At 39.6% G+C, this 16,663-nt stretch overlaps 1 protein-coding gene across 3 annotated transcripts in view; it reads right to left on the bottom strand.

Moving 5' to 3' along the window:
* Positions 1–614: 614 nt before the first annotated feature.
* kmt2ba (lysine (K)-specific methyltransferase 2Ba) overlaps positions 615–16,663 on the bottom strand; it is a 34,528-nt gene continuing 18,479 nt past the window's right edge. For all 3 annotated transcript variants that reach the window (XM_089122773.1, XM_039678339.2, XM_039678340.2), the window contains exons 12-37: positions 16,272–16,385; positions 16,005–16,151; positions 15,749–15,841; positions 15,505–15,622; positions 15,080–15,193; positions 14,811–14,998; positions 14,587–14,685; positions 14,216–14,326; positions 14,031–14,107; positions 11,690–11,790; positions 11,521–11,603; positions 11,308–11,442; positions 11,071–11,229; positions 10,866–10,983; positions 10,704–10,782; positions 10,253–10,413; positions 9,957–10,100; positions 5,795–8,240; positions 5,391–5,504; positions 5,192–5,310; positions 4,971–5,099; positions 4,614–4,866; positions 4,390–4,497; positions 3,890–3,973; positions 2,491–2,620; positions 615–2,378 (exon numbers count right to left, since the gene is read on the bottom strand). In XM_089122773.1, the coding sequence (XP_088978899.1) occupies positions 2,103–2,378; positions 2,491–2,620; positions 3,890–3,973; positions 4,390–4,497; positions 4,614–4,866; positions 4,971–5,099; positions 5,192–5,310; positions 5,391–5,504; positions 5,795–8,240; positions 9,957–10,100; positions 10,253–10,413; positions 10,704–10,782; positions 10,866–10,983; positions 11,071–11,229; positions 11,308–11,442; positions 11,521–11,603; positions 11,690–11,790; positions 14,031–14,107; positions 14,216–14,326; positions 14,587–14,685; positions 14,811–14,998; positions 15,080–15,193; positions 15,505–15,622; positions 15,749–15,841; positions 16,005–16,151; positions 16,272–16,385 (5,700 nt within the window). In that variant the 3' untranslated portion in view covers positions 615–2,102. The remainder of the gene's footprint in view (positions 2,379–2,490; positions 2,621–3,889; positions 3,974–4,389; positions 4,498–4,613; positions 4,867–4,970; positions 5,100–5,191; positions 5,311–5,390; positions 5,505–5,794; positions 8,241–9,956; positions 10,101–10,252; positions 10,414–10,703; positions 10,783–10,865; positions 10,984–11,070; positions 11,230–11,307; positions 11,443–11,520; positions 11,604–11,689; positions 11,791–14,030; positions 14,108–14,215; positions 14,327–14,586; positions 14,686–14,810; positions 14,999–15,079; positions 15,194–15,504; positions 15,623–15,748; positions 15,842–16,004; positions 16,152–16,271; positions 16,386–16,663) is intronic.

Here is a 16,663-nt window from a genome sequence, read left to right as displayed (position 1 = left end):
TTGGCAACCAGCCGATTTTTATTAATTTTTTTTTTTTTTAGTTATAGATTATTTTAGTTATTTTTTTTAGTTTATGTTTTTAGTTATAGTTAATAATGAATCTGGCTGTGCCACCTGTTATATTATTAAGAGAGATAAACTGTACCACAGGAAAATGTAAAAAAAAAAAAAAAAAATGGCATTTCAAAATGGAAATATAAAATCAGACCAATTATCATACAGGTTTATGTAGAAAGGATAAATAAGCAAAAATAATTGAAATGTAAATTTAATTAAATTACTATTAATAAATTAAATAACTATTCAATTATTATTATAATAACTTTATAATAAATGTAATAGTTTTTGACTCTCCCCCTCCAAATTTAAAATGACCTTGCCCACAAATCCACCATTACGAAATAATAAATGTTATAAATGTTCTGATGAAAGTCAAAATAAATAAAAATCCAAATTAACTATTTGCAACATTTTTAACGGGTAAATTTAAGTTAAAGTTCAATAAAGGCAGAACGAAAGCCATTTTTTATTTAGTATAGCGAGCTGTAATGCAGTAATCGGGATCAATTATGTTTTCATGCCAAAAAAAAAAAAAAATTCAAGAACGTACTTAGTTCAAATATCTTTGCATCTTTATTACGTACAGAACATCATAAATAAAAAAAAAGTGCGTAGAAAAATTTAACAGATTTAGAAATTCTTGTATACAACTATACACAAAGTTTCACTTTTGAGTCGGATCACGTTCAGTGATGGAATCAAGCCTCAGTCTTCATTTTTAATAAGCACACTTCAATTCTGTACAAAAGCACGAGGAAAGAGGGATCTGGAAATTCTCTGGAAAAACAAACAAAAGAAAACAAACAACCCCTACAGTCAAGTTGCATAAAATCAAAGCTATTTCGGGATGACCCCAGCATTATTTTTACTATTGTTTGCACTGTAACTTCACTAGCCGTCACTGGTTTACTGAGCTACTGAGGTAGTCAAACAAAATGGACGTGAGAGTCGGCCTAAACGTGCTGCGTGAGGAAAGGAACAAACACATGGCTATTAGAAGCAAGTCGGCCGTTTCAAGCTAAACCCGCCATTCATGAGTATGTATATTTCTGTCAATACTTGTGCATGTTTTGATCAGGATGGGAGTATTTTTTGAACATTTAACACTGCACAAGTAATCCTAATATTACATAAACAAAGAGAGAACCTTAAGATATAAAAGCACATAAAAACAGTGGGTTCTTAAAATCAGTGTGTCAAAAATTTGGGCTTTAGGTGAAGTCTCATGAAGAAAAGTAATCTGTACATGACCCAGAATGCTGCGAAACTGTCTGTACATGCATTCAGAGAAAAGGTACTCTATCTTAAATTAATGTGGCAGACGAGGGAATTTGCGAAAGGGAAAAAGCATGTTCTAAGTGATGCATTCATTTGCACCCATGTAAAAAAAAAAACACTGAAATATACAAATGTAAATGCTCCTGTTTACAAACGATGTTGTGTAGCAGGATTGATCATAGTTCACCAAAATGTACATCTGTCCAGGAAAATATGTACAGTGCCAACATTTCTGGGGTGGGGGAGAAGCAAAGATTATTAAGGTGCTATTGAGGACGACCCATCACAGGAACTCCTCTGATTCAGTAGCAAAAATAATCACACCCTTTGTAACTTCAGGGTATCTTCCACAATGAAAACCTCTGTACATTAGTTCTGACAGCTAAAGGATTCTTCCAGAAAAGATCTACTGTATTACCAGTGGCAAGAAAGGCATGCCGGGGAAAAGTAGCATAAGGAGAGGTGAAGTCGTTAAGTAAAGGGTATTCGTTTGAGGTCACAAATTTTAATTGTTAAATCAAAGCAATCAGGACTTTCCAGGTTGTCGAATGTTGGGGTAGGAAATATAGCTCATACGAGGTAACCAATAAAGACATGAGTGGTGGTCTAAAACGCTACACAACTGGCCAATCAATATCACTATGGTGTATCTTCCAGCTCCATACCCTCAAGCACCTGTTCCTTCAAAAATAGCCACCCATACCAAAATATCCCCTCACAAACCTCCTATTTTCACCCATGTGCCAGAGAAAACCACGGTGACTTTAGTTCAGGAAGCGTCGGCAGCGCCGGGCCCCACAATTACAGTGCAATTTGTTGTTTGCATCTTCAATGGGGAACTTGTAGTCGTAGGTGAGCTCCTCTCCACGGTAAATCTTCCGCAGGGCGAAAATAACGATGTGCTTCTGGCTCTCCACGTTGATGACTCTCGAGTAACAGTTAGGGTCGCAGGAGTGGTTGATAAACCGGGCCGCGTTTCCATGCATGGTGGCATCCACCACATCGAAGTCGTCAATGCGAAACATGTAGCAGCCGATGCCCTTTGAGGAGACAGAGGGAGGAAATAAGACAGTTAGAGAGTTAGGAAAGAAACATTTACATGAGATAAGCCTGGTGACAACGAATAAACGGATATTTTTAAATCACATTTACCTTGCCGTCATAGTATTTCTCCCTTTTGTCTGTGAGAACTGAGCGGATGACATTTCCAGCATACTCGATCACCATCTCCCCAGCCTCAATGTTCCTCTTGCAGAAAAGACCACGACCATGTATAGCAGATCTATCATGGAGAGGAAAACGTGGTTACTTTTCATCTAGTGTTGATTTCGTCAACAAAATCTATGATGGAAAAATGTTCGCCGACGTCCTTTTTTCCATGACTGAAGTGACTAAATCTCTTTTTGTTTTGTCGAAAGAAATACAAAATATTACAGACTCTTTTTATCAAGTGTCTTGGCTTGCCAGATATCATCTTAAATCCCCCAATTAGAGCCTTTCTCTTAAAGTCGGCAAGAAATTGAATTAGACAAATCTTCTTTTTAGATGTAATATTGTAGTGTTCATTGTAAACGATTTATCTGTGCACTTCATTATTTTTTTTTAAATTCATGTACCCTTATAATATTTAATCAAATACAAATCCCTCCCCCGTCGAAACAGCCTCTTCTATTTCAGTCAGGTGGAATGGCGAAAGGGTGCGGCCAGATCCGATGAGGCTATTGGTGCACCGCCTCTCAGAGATTCACATTCAAATCTGCCTCCATTTTGTTTGCAACGCCCAACATCCAAGAATCCAATCAATTCCCGAAGGACGAAATCAAGCCATGCCCTACATTTTCTAATTTCAGAAGCCGTTTCACTCAGATATACGTCACGACAAGGAAAAAATTACAATCTCAACTTCCATTTCATGCCGACTTTAAAGGTATACTCCACTATTTTTGGAAATAGGCTCATTTTACAACTACCCCAGAGTTAAACAGTTGAGTTGCTACTGTTTTCAAATCCATTCAGCCGATTTACTGATATTTAGAAGAATATCAGTAACCAGACAGTTTATTCTTCTAAATATCAGAAACTCAACTGTTTAACTCTGGGGGAGTTGTAAAATGAGCCTATTTCCAAAAAAAGTGGAGTATCCCTTTAAAAGGTACATTTTCTGCCCGGTGTTTTACTTAATCCTCTCAATCTGGCAACCAAGCGCACGGTAGACTTTCTACACTGAGAATAAAGTCGATCTTCATTAAGATATTGTGCTTAAATTAAATGAAAAAACTAATTTCTCACATGACCACAATCATTGTGATTATAATTTTGAGCAAAATAACCAGGATTATCAATTTAATGACAAAATTGTGACAGTTTTCATTGACTAAAACTTGACAAAAAAAAAAAAAACAGGACAAGGTTGACTTAATATGATAAAAACTAAAAAAGTACATTTGACACAGGACTAAGACTAAATAAAAAACAGCTTATTGGCTTATGATTGGTAATTAGAAATTTTACACGGCTAGCTTTCGTGCTGTATCACTGTGGATGGAATTACCTGTAAACTCCCACAGCTTCTTTGGAGGTTCTTTCCAAGTGTCTGAACCTCATAGCCACTGGCAACTCCGTACTTGTGGCTCTTCTAAAGGGAAGTTGAAATGCAAGAATGAATATAAATACTCTTGAGATTTATACATTCATACACACACTGCCGTTCAAAAGTTTGGGTCAGTACGATTTTTGTTAATGTCTCTGAAAGAAGTCTCTTATGAAGTAAAGAGATTTATGTTACAAAAGATTTTTATTTCAAATACATTCTATTCTTTTGAACTTTTAATTAAGAAAGAATCCAGAAAAAAAAAAATTATACTAATTGAGCTGAAAATCAGCCTATTAGAATGATTTCTAAAGGATAAAGTGACACTGAAGTCTGGACAAATTATGTAAAACAATTAGTTTAAATTTGAATAATATTTCAGAATAGTTTCGTTTATAATAACCAAATAAATGCAGCCTTCAAAAAAAGCGGAAGTGTATTATGTTGCTATAGTGTCTAACCGGCTGGATTTGAGCATAACATCATCCTCTTCATCATCACATGGCCTAGACTCAGGAAGCTGCCGATGTTGCGACGCCAGGAAATTAAACATATCAAAGGTAGATTTTCTGGAGAGTGAAAAAAAAAGGTCATTTTTGTTTTCAAAACATGAAAATGAACAAATGAAGTAAGTCAATATGCGACAAAGGCTACCCGAGTTCAGATAGTCTTTACTGATACTTACCGTTCATAGACCTCTGCGCGGGCACAGCCACTGGGGTTGATCGGGAGCACCTCTTCTGGTACTTCATGCTGGTGGAAACGGAAACGGTGTTTCTGGCAAAGGGAAGCACCCTGCAACTGCTCCAGCAGGAAGAGCACAGCATCGTGGAGGACACCCAGCACCCTGGCACCGCTGACCCTGCTGATGGGAAATTGCTCCAACCGACAGCCTATCCGTGCCTCCTGGACACCATCCATTACTGCCTTCCACGCCACTGAAGAAACAGCGGAGGAAACGTATTATTTTGTGCCAAAGTGTTAAAGAAAGAAACCCAATTGCTTTTTTCATAGTACCAGTACAAGATTTCTCAAAACTGACCATCCATGCTGTCGGCTTCTATGCTGAAACCATCCTCACTGGTAATTTGGAAACGCAGGTGGGGCTGATACAGACTGGCATATTTATCCTGCTTGCCAGGTGATGGGGAGTCCTCATCTGAACTCCATCCTGAAACAATTACACATGCAGTGAACTTTTCATGGAGCTATTCATCAAATTAGTGTGAGCAACTAAAACATAAATCCATATTTCATATTAACCTGCATACGGGGCCCAGTCAGAGGAATCACCGTGTTTTGAGCTCATACATTGAGATTTACCACCGTCTCGTGTCTCATTTTCCTGCGCCGCAGTGGGCTCCAAATTATTTGGAGTAATTCTAAAAAGAAGAAAAAGAAAATATAGCGATTTTCTGGGATAAAATATGACTAAATGTGATATTTAATTCTCATTACTGACCTCTCTAGTTCAGCAACCTTGGATTCATCAATCTTCTTCTGGTCAAGAGATTCAGGTTCGTCCAAGTCGAGCACATCCTTTACACTAGGGGCCTTTATTCTAACCCGATTTGATCTAAAAATGTGAAAAATAACGATTAATATTGCATGGGGAAAATAAAAATAAATGAACAGATGTTCAATATCAGATTGGGTTTATGATCAGGTCCACCCTTCATAGATGTAATTCAATGTAATGCAGAAAAAACAGAAAATCTAACTTTCACAGCATTTACTATATCCTTTTTATGGCACAAAATGATACGTCTGATGTACCGTGTTCATGCTAACAAACAGGAAATTCCCCTCCCATGCTAGGTCTCTAAACCTAGACCAACGATTAGATCATCAAATATTCATCCCTACCTGCTGTGGTCATCCTGGGAACAAGGATCAATTTGATCCAAGAAGTCTGTCCTGCATCTTTTCACACCAATTCGATCAGTTAATGAAGACACTCTCTTGATCTTGACTGGAGGTCTGGAGTGGGACAAGATGTTGGGTTGAGTTCGAAGACGACACACAGTAGATGATTCCTTCGATTCAGGAGAAAGCTGCTTATCAAGGTGGGCCCGAGAAGGTTTTGTGCTGTTGGGATTTGCAACTTCGCGGTGACTTGCCATTGCTTTGTCGATAATGGCCTGGGCCACCATTTCCTTCCGCCCACCTTCAGAAGTCAAGTCAGCTTTTTCTTTCGGCGGACTAATAGTGTGCAATTGGCTTCCAGGATTACTCTGAGGAATCCTCCTGATAAGCACCTGGGTTGACGGTGCTGCTCCATTGCTGCTGCTGTAAGAGATGATGCGCGTTGGTGTGGTTTTGGCGAGACTAGTCTGAAGCTGCGGCACCGGTATCACCGTAACCTTAGGCACGGGCCGTTGGAGAACGTTCCTACTGTGGATTAGCTTTGCAATCTGGCTGATTTGGGTATACGAGGGGGAATTAGCACTAGGTACTTGGTAGGTATTAGTCTGTGGGTTTTTCACTAGAATCTGTCCAGCACGGTTGACCAGAAGAACCTGAGGTGTAGATGGTGTACCGGGCAAACACTGGAGCAGAGACTGTCCTGTCACTTGTTTTGGGGTGGTAATGCGTATGGCGATCGCACGACCCTTTGTGGCTTCCTTCGGCAGAGCTCCGAAACCATTTATCACAGCCGGGGCAGGAGCAAGAAGAGTTCCTTGCTGCGCAATGGAGAAGGTGGGAGAAGATGAGACAACACTGACGGGCATGGAGAGTGCCAGAGAGGTGGCAGTAGGTAGGGCCATCTGGAAAGTTTTGGGTTGGGATCCAGGTTGAATAGTCACATAACGTCTTTTTGTGTGCATAGCTGGTGCAACAATTGTTCTAGTACCACTCATTGGCATGGCTGCTGGTAGATTCTCAACAGGCAACAAACCTCTCCTTAAAACGGAGTCATCCTTGTTTATAGGTGAGGAATCGCTTGTCGCCTCAGGACCAGCAGCATTTTCTGTCAAGTCCAAAACTCTGCCGTCAACGGCAGATATAAAATTACCACTGGCGTCGTCCAAGAACACCTCTTGCGAGCTTTCTGTTGATTCATTCTCCATCAAGACTACTTCTTGGCTCGTCACAAGATCACCGCCTTTGTAAATGATGGGGGTTGTTTCTTTCAATCCTTCTGTGAAGGATCCTTCCTCTTGATTGGATATGTCAGCGCCAACGTCAACAACCAATCCGCTCTCTTGTAAAGTACTTACTTCCTGTTCTTCACAAACCTGGTCCATGTTTTGAGTCTCCGACTGAGCATTCTGATCAACAGAATCTGCTGTATGTGGATTTGCAATCGATGTTTGTGTGCAAACTAGCTGCTCTTCGCCAAGCGTTCTGTCCTTGTTTGGACTAGTGCGTTTTAATGGCTCAGTATCCTGACTACAAAAACGACTCCCTATTTCCTGAGTATCATCATCTGTGTTGGCTTCACCTGTATCGCTCTCTGAGTCATTGTCAGCTCCATCCAGCTGCGAGATGGACCCTGAGTTAGAAAGGACAGCAAGACCTGCCTGTGTAGAGTCTTTGGCAGGCTCACGGACCACAACGGTGCGAGAGAAATTCAGATAATGGTCAGCAACATCATCATCTGTTTCCATCTGCATCTCTGAAGTCACAGGAGCTGACAGATCGTTCCTGCCCGTGATGTATTTGCAGGCTCCTTCTTCCGCATCTGCCTCACTACCTTGAGGGTCACAATCCAGAGCCACATTTTCATTGAGCAAAGCCTCATCAAATTCAAGCTTTGCGTTCAATACTGAGGCCAAAGCCACATCTGTGTCTGGATCAAAGTGCGCAGAAAGCAGCTCATGATCCGACTTGTCAGATGTGGTGGGAATTCTGTGGCTTGGCGCACCTGCAGCCTCCTCTGGCTCTGACAAGGCAAAGAACTCCTGATCCACCTCGTCAGTTTTATGTGTTGTGGTTGTGAAAGGCTGTTGAAGTCGCGAGGAGTGGCGGACAGATGAAGGTGCGGTCGAAGAGGGACTACGGAGAGCTGCTTGTGGTGGAGAGGGTCCTGAGGTGACGCTAGATGGAGATAATGAAGAAGGCCTCCCTCTTCGTCGAGGTGAAGTGGTGCTCATGAGGTTCTCGGTTGCACCAAGTGGTGAGACAGGGGGGCTAAATGAAAGTGACCTAGGATGAATCAAGCTCCCTGATCGCAGAGCTATCGGGCCCGAAAGTACTACAGGGGGAGGAGAGGCGTTTCGGCTACGTGTGGAAAGTCTCCTGGTTGCACGCCGTGTCTCATCAAGGTCACTGATGGTCAAAATGTGATGGGATGTGGAAACAGCATTTCCTGAGATGTTAATAAAACAAGAAAAGATACAGAAAAAAATTATACAGAGTGTTGTTTTACATTTGATTACTTTCTGTTGATAAAGACTTTGTTACTTTTTTTTCTCTCTATTATTTATTAAGCTCTAAAGGCCCGTACACACCGGGACGAATATCAGCGCGCGTTATTCGTCAGCGTTTTTCAACGCGTTTTTTGTGTTCACACCCAAGCGTTTTTCGCTGACGATGAGCCGAGTGAACATGCAAATTCATTCCCTGACATTAGATGGCGCTTAATGTAAAACAGAAATAATAATAGAATACTATACTAGGGTGATCATATTCATGTCTCAATGTTTTATTTTGAGAGATAGAAAAAAAACGAATGAAATAATGATAGAAATAATGTCTTCTGTAAGACAAATAATAAATATAGAAAAATAAATATATAAATAATAAATAACTAAAAAATGCCTCCAAATGTAACAAAAAATAGCTCTCACAAACTTACAAAAACGAACTAACAAAATCTATTTATATCTTTAGTTTTCATTTTCTTTATCTTGCTTTTCTTCCTCATCCACCTTGTTTGCCCATCTATATTTTCCTGTAGAACTGATCTTTCCCAGCAGTTTTTGTTTGAAAACCAGGACATTTTCATCACTTAAAAACAGTCAGGACAGGACGTGGAAACAGGACATGTGTAACGCAAAGTTGAGATGTTGCCCAGAGATAAAAACATAGCAGTTGTCAGATGAACAGATGCACGAGAGACGAGAGTTGTCGTATTTCCCCGCGTTTAATAAAACCACTCAAACGTCGCACTCGTCCTCCTCATACACGGGGATCGAGCGAAAGAAAACAAACAAACAAGCATCTGGTCACAATAGAAAAATAAAATAAAAGAAAGAATACAAAGAGTCGGCACAGCGGTTATCTCCTCTCCTCACTTGTCAAAATCTAACTGACATTATGCACACTATGCGCAGTTCTCATCTCAACTCAGATTTCTATAAAGCACAAAGTGACCGTTTTACATATGTCCCGGGAAAACAGGACTGTTGGTCACCCTATACTATACTATTATTACAGAAATACTAATATAAATATTATCTTATAGCTCTTTGTGCTCCGAGACCAGCAGCTCAACATTCATCTTGCCCATACAGTAGGAATCTTGTCTCTTCTTCGCCGTATGTGTGCTCGGCAAGACCGTTTTGTGTTTGAGCGCCCTCAAGTTGTGTTTTACTGTAACTTCAGAAGTACCAGACACGTGAGCAAACCCGCCGATCTCGTTGGTCGGATAGGTTTTGACGCGGCGCGTCAAACCAAAAAAACGAACCCGAGGCGTTTTTTTAAAAATGACGCTTTTACGCGTGGCGTTTTTCGCGTCGGTGTGAACACTCACATTGGCGCCCATTGTTTAGTCACGAGGCGTTAAACGTCGACGAATAACGCGCGCGAAATTCGTCCCGGTGTGAACAGGCCTTAAGGTGTTCCTAAACACCTCTAAGAGAGGGAATGGAATGTTGCACATGTCGCTTGCCAATAAATCACTGTCAGTTCATACTTTCTCATCTCTTAAATATATTCATTCGATTCACGTGGATTTGTGATGGCTAAGGGGTGAGTAAATGACAGATTTTTCATGTTTTTTCATCAGATTGGAATTTTATGTAATTTGATTTATTTGTTTAATAAATGAATAGAGAACTTGAAAATGATAGAAGAATCGTACCTGGGGAAGGTAATGGTCTGGACATTCCTCCTGCTGGTCTCCTGTTGTGTGTCTTACTTGCGACCCCTGAGTCCTGTTTAGACTTGGAGGGGGTATTGGGAGGAAGCTCAGGTGAAAAAGACTCGCTGTCTGTGTCATCCTTATCTACGAGACAGAAATGTGATTTTAAAAAATTAACACAAAGTACAAAAGATTTTACACCATGCTTGCCACCAAAAACCTGTACGGGCTCTAAATTAAATGCTTCAATGTTAAAATTAAAATAAGCATGTAGATAGATATACTTAAACACACACCATTGTGAACTTTTGGGCTGTGTACAATTGTGTGATTTTCTCCCTGGTCCACCAAGAAACAAGGGGTTTTGCACCGCGTTGAAGGTCGCACCTCTGTCACTTTACAAGTGTACCGGCATCGCCTGCGAGGGTCAACAGTGCTCCAATACCATCTAGAACATCTGAGACCAGATCAAACTATGAGTACAGATTACTATGGAAAAAGATCATCCAACTGGGAACAGCTATTGCTTCTTAAAATAAACATTCATGGAGGGTGAATGTGCTGAAGCTGATACTAGTTTACTATTAACAATCAAAGGTCTGCTAAACTCCTTAATGGTTTTTTAATAATTTTTTAGACAATAATTATACTACAAAAGGAATTACGTGACTAATGCTTAGATCATCACCAGTATCAAATTAAAAGAATTATCAAATGAAAGCTGAGTGATTTTAAACTATTACTTACTGGTAACCAACTGGATACAATTTTCCAGAATTTGAAGACAGCTCCGTCAGAACACCAAGTTTTTGAATGTGTAGAGACCCTGCATGGGTACATAATGAAAAATGTTGAATTCTCTCTTATTTTTAAACACACACACACAAAAAAAATGACCGGCTTACTCACCAATCATCACATTTACAGACTCTGGCTCCAAGCCTGTAAGAAACTTCCTACGCAGACTGATTCCATCAAAATCAACATAGACCCTTCTGAGAACTTCAAACCCATTGCCTTGTTCAATCTACAAAAAGAAAAGCTTGTTTACATTCTTCTGACTTCAATTATACAGTAACTGTAAAACATTATCAGTTTTGCTAAACATACAAACCTTGTTGTCTATGAGATCACGGTGTTTGTAACAGTAAACCTTCTTATCACACTGGAAGACACAGTTGCTGGCACGAGCACACATGAAGTGGTAGTTACTCTGACACGAGGTGAGACAACAACCCACAGTCGCCCCTGTTTGGCCACAACTTTCACAGCGCTGAAAAAAAAGGTATATTTAATAATATTTCTACATTTTATTCTACATATACACTATTCTTTATCAGTCGATACTTACCATGAAGCGGCCCCTGGCGACGGCACTGTGAACATGCAGTAAAGCTCCTTTGACGTCCTGCACTTCCGCCGACCACATGCAGCAGTTCACATGAGCCCATTCATTCTGTCCAATATTCAGCAGCCTACCAGCATCCTACACATACAATACAACTCAACTGAGTCCAACAAAATACTCATCCCAGAACACAGAACTGCTCAAGGTTTCACCTACATTCGGTTTGGCATCTCCATGTTGCTGACAGAGGGAGCACTGTCTTTCATCCATGAAAGACTGAGAGTTCACATTCTGTAGATCTGTGGTCCATGGACAAAAATTAACAAAACAAGATACAAACAAGATGAAAGCATGAGCCATTAATATAAAAACACAATGCGCTTACCTTGAGATTTTGAGTGAGAGTTTTCTGGGTTCTGCTCTTTGAGCCATTGTGCATAACTGTGTTCATTGCTGGGAGGAATTACAGCTTCATGAAGCATACCACTATGAAACAAAAGGGGCAAAATGAACCTCCACTCAAGGGGACCTCAAGACAACGTAAAATAAGACAAAACAAAATGAGACATTAAAATAAGAAAATTAAAAAAAAAAACTCTTCTTATTATTTGGTTATGTTTATAACAAATTGTAAGGGAAATTTTAAACTGAATATTAATCTAACCATGGTTTATTAGTTGACCTCATTTATCTGCTAAATCTGAGACAATGCACCAAGACATTCTGTACTTCAGATGAATGTATGTGTGTCAAACACCTGATTGTGTGTATAAATAACAAATATGAGAAATGGAACCAGACAGATGACTAAATTCGAACATGACGTCTATGAAGTAATCATTTAAAGAAAGTCTCCTCTACCTAGTAACAGAAGAGGCAGTAAATGAAGAACCAATCATATTATCTTTCATTTTATCTTATTTTTTATGTATCTTTTCTTTTTGAACATATGCTTGTGTGTTTTATAAACATAGATGTTTTCTTGTTTTAGACAGAGAGGATTTATACAATAGATGTGACTTTTCAGTAAAAAACTGTAAAAAACTGTGACTGTGTCAGGGAAATTGCAAATAGGACAGACAGGCCAGGTCAATTTGGAGGGTGATCTTTTGTATATAAACTCCTTAAAATGGGAAGCTGTTTGCCCTTCTCATATCAGACCCTGTCTGTGTGGGAACTGCCTTTCTTGCAAGAAATTAACATGTATACTTATGACTTCATTGTACTTTAATTATTATTTAAGAACTAGGTACAAAAATGTCCATAACACAAATGTACATCATTTTCGGGGAAAAAATTTACTTAAAGGAATATGAATCATAAATATAAGTGCTGTAGCAAAAATTCATGCTTAATATTTCAGTTAGGAAACCCAACAGAACAACTGTCTAATAGGGGTTTCATCAACTAGTCGACTAGTCGACTGTCACAACCACTAGTTGGCGCTGTTGGCCTTAGTCGACTAGTCGGAAACAAAATGATGACGTATATATATAGATATATTTTTTTTGTTAACTATCCCTTTAAATACAAGCGGCAGTACTATATACTATAAGCACTATAAGGCGCACCTTCAATGGCCTATTTTAGAACATTTTTCAAACGTTTGACTGGGTTTGCGTTATGCATCCACTAGATGTGCAAAAGGGAAAGCAGCGAGTGCGCGGCGTCGGAGGTGAGGCGTTTATTTAGTAAGCGTGAGCGCGCTGGGGCGGGCACGTAACTTACATTCGCAGCCTGCTGACAGCAGTGTCTGTTCGTGTGTGTGTTAGAGAGAGCGCTCGTGAGCGGGAGATATTTTATACGAGGTTGAACTGGCCGTGTGACAAAGCGGGCATAAGATGGACACGAGCGCGAGCAATTGATGATCCATATATAATGCGCTCCGGATTATAAAGCTTGAGAAAAGGCCGGATTGAGAAATTTAAAGGCTTTTAAGTGCGCTTTGTAGTGCGGAAAATACGAGTACTGCTCTCGCTTTTAGACCAGCACGCGACGTGTTTAATATAGACGCATATTAGCCTTCACCAGATTTTCTCTCAAATGTTTGCTTTCACTTTCTATATGGGGAGGCTGCACTTTAGACATAGCCAATTCTGTTTATGTAAACATTGTGTGTATTTAACAGTATTAGCATAATAAGACTTGAAAGATAACTTAGTCCAGTATTCAGGCGCTGTTTGACAGGCTTCTAATGCCTATGAGCGTCGGGGATATGCCGCGCGCTCAGGAAAGCGCACGTTAGAACAGCGCGTGAATTAAATGTTTAACCGGCAAGACTTATGCAAACAATGAACTTTTGTGAATTGCAGTGTCCCGTACCTATTCCTTAACGTGTGATGTGTAGGCTACGTCGCGTTGTACAGTTGAGAGGCGCCAGAACTGATAGAATGCACTGTAACACGATACTACTACCATATTTCTTCAAAAGCAGATCGTGGAGACATTTACTATTCGTGTTGTCGCACACCCCTAGAATAAACCATTTAACGACTAGTCGACTAGTCGTCGACTGTTATGCAAAACTAGTCGACTAGCAAAAATCAGTAGTTGTGAAACCCCTACTGTCTAATAAACTAATACTAAGTGGTAAACACATTTTTGTTGGTTACAATCTGAATGATGACTCAAGTTATTTTCGCTGGTAATAGACAATCTACAAAGCAACAATTTGTGTAACCCGAAATACTTTAATGTTTTAAAAATAAGAAGAACTATGTTCATACCGTGGAAATTCTTGCATATGAGAGTTCCATGTTTTGGGGTCCTGACTGTTGAACCAGCTAAATACTTGTTCTACTAGCTGCAAAGACAGAACAAAGACAGTCTGCAAATAGCACTCATAATAATAACAGTAACAGCTGAACTGAACACCAGCAGCTATTGTAGACCTGAAAAAAGAAAACATTACCTTTATGTAATACAACTTGGCTTGGCTTGTAGGCCTTTGCTGCACTGGAAGATATTCTTCTTTTCTGAGCCTTTCCACCAACACCATCACCACATCCTCATGAAATGCTTTCTGAAAGGACAGAGTAAACAGCTAGTTACAGTTTTATACCTATTTAACTGATTCCAAATCTCTTAACAGTGATTTTCAACTTAAATATTTTGGTAGACTAATTCAATGGTTCTTCTGCAAATGCATAGGAAAGATTTAGACTGAATGTAAATTATACATAGTATTGGATTATTAAGGATATAGAAAGTTCGTTTCCACACAATTATTCTTGAAAAACCAATTTATGTGTCAACTTGTTTCACATATATAAAAGATCTCACCAGTGAAGTGTACAGGTCATTCTCCAGCTTCTTCTCTATAGGATGTAAACAGCAGCCTGACTGTTTCTTTACAACCTCAAAATCTGGACAGGCCTCACACTGTTCAGATACACACAAAACACATTTGATTCTCCAAGACACTACAGGAGGGTGAACAGATAAATCATTCAAACTAAATCTTAAAGGGGACATATTCTCCGCACACAGACTGCTGAAAACCTCACCTGCGCACATACAAGGAGGTGACTCATGTTCGGAGAGTTCCTCAATCCATCCATGATCTTCTCTAGACCGTTCCTCAAAACCACCTGCACGACGTCCTGCCAGCCGCTGCGGAATTTCTTACTGCAGGGAGCACAGGAAAACACCAGGCTCTTCCCCCGCAGACGACAAAGGATCTCGTACAGATCATCTGAAGATGAAAAACACAGGAAGGAAATACAGGACAGAGTTCTGTGTGTGGGATCAGCAAGGCATTGAAAATGGATCTCACCTGTGAGCCCCTCACATTTGGGATGGACCCAGTGTGCACATCGGGCACACTGCATCATGCTGCTGTCAAACTCATGTTCCTCAAAGCACTTCAGACACACAGTGCAGAAGTTCCCTGAGAAAACACTCAACAAATTACAACAATGCAAAATTCTTAGACAAATCACATAAAACCAAAATACATTTTAATATAAACAATTTGCAATAATAATATTAATGTTATTATTATTACTACATTAACTGAATTTAAAAAATAAAATGAAAATAACCAATAGAAATCACATTAATTAATTATGAGTTTGCTGAAAGGATGACTTGGCCAAAAAAAATATGCAGGGACAGATGGATTAGATCAAACATTCATTCCTATATAGTCTGAATCTTCAGACTGAACTAGAATCTGACTAGACGTTTGCATTGTCAAACCTTTGCTATGGAGTTTGCTACAGTCGGGGCAGAGGTCCAGCTCACTGTTCCAGGACAAGTCCGAGGACTTCCCAGGAGTCACACCGCAGCTCTTACACCTGATACACAGCATACAAATCTGCAAAGAAACAAAGCAAACTTTATTGACGGACTTATCACTGTTTGAATAATTAAAATGCAATGTCTGACAAACTAGGCGAAAATTAGAATGATGATTTTAGGACATTACCCTATAGCAACTCACCCATGAGGTGTTCATTTTTACAGATTTGGGATATGTGGGTCCTAAACAGGATGGATGGTAGCAGTACATGCATCTCTTGCACTGCAAAACTGGCTAAATGAGGAAGAACAAAATTTGATTTGTTGATTTCAATGTACGTTTACAATATTTTTCTCTTCTGCAACATGAAAACTGTATGGCTGATTAATTAGAACAGTAACAAGAACACACTTCCATGACTATTCTTTATTAGTACTAAATTAAAAGCGTAATGCACCTTTGCTTGCTTGCTCTTGCGGCCACAAACATGGCAGAACTTGCAGCGTCTGCAGCACCAGTTCTCCTTGTTCTCCTCCTTTGGGCAGTCGTCTGGTGACAGGCAGAAACGATGAAAAGGCTCACAGCACATCTGACAGTAGATCATCTGGTAAAAAAAGATCAACCAAACTGAAAATTAGATAAGGGCCAACTTTTATTCTGCAAATAATGAAATTTTGATGATGATTCTTTGATATTTAGTGATGTATTGAGAGCTGGATCTTACATCATGTTGGCCTTTGCTGGCACAGAGCAGACACACAGACTGGGGCATGATGGGAACTGAAGTGAGAATACTCAATCCCCCCATCAACCACACATTCTGGATGTTACAGTCTTCCTGCATAAATTAACAATAAAATGTTGTTAAATTAAAGAGGCAGCAAAATAAAAACGTTTGAGATCCACTTTTGGGAATTAAAAACAGCCTTAAAAACAGACCTTTTAACACCTTTTTAAAAACTTTTTTGTGTGTCTATTATCTTTCACGAATAAATTGTCCACCACACGACTAGTAAATGTGCGCTAATAAAAGCAGATCGGGTCAATTTTGATTTGATGATGACTTTAAATATCACCCCAAAACTACAAATTTAACCATTTAAATTTTACATAATT

The sequence above is a fragment of the Pimephales promelas genome, chromosome 18 (assembly GCF_988280905.1).
Source record: "Pimephales promelas chromosome 18, fPimPro1.hap1.1, whole genome shotgun sequence".
NCBI lineage: Eukaryota > Metazoa > Chordata > Actinopteri > Cypriniformes > Leuciscidae > Pimephales > Pimephales promelas.
This window is presented reverse-complemented; position numbering and strand designations above follow the sequence as displayed.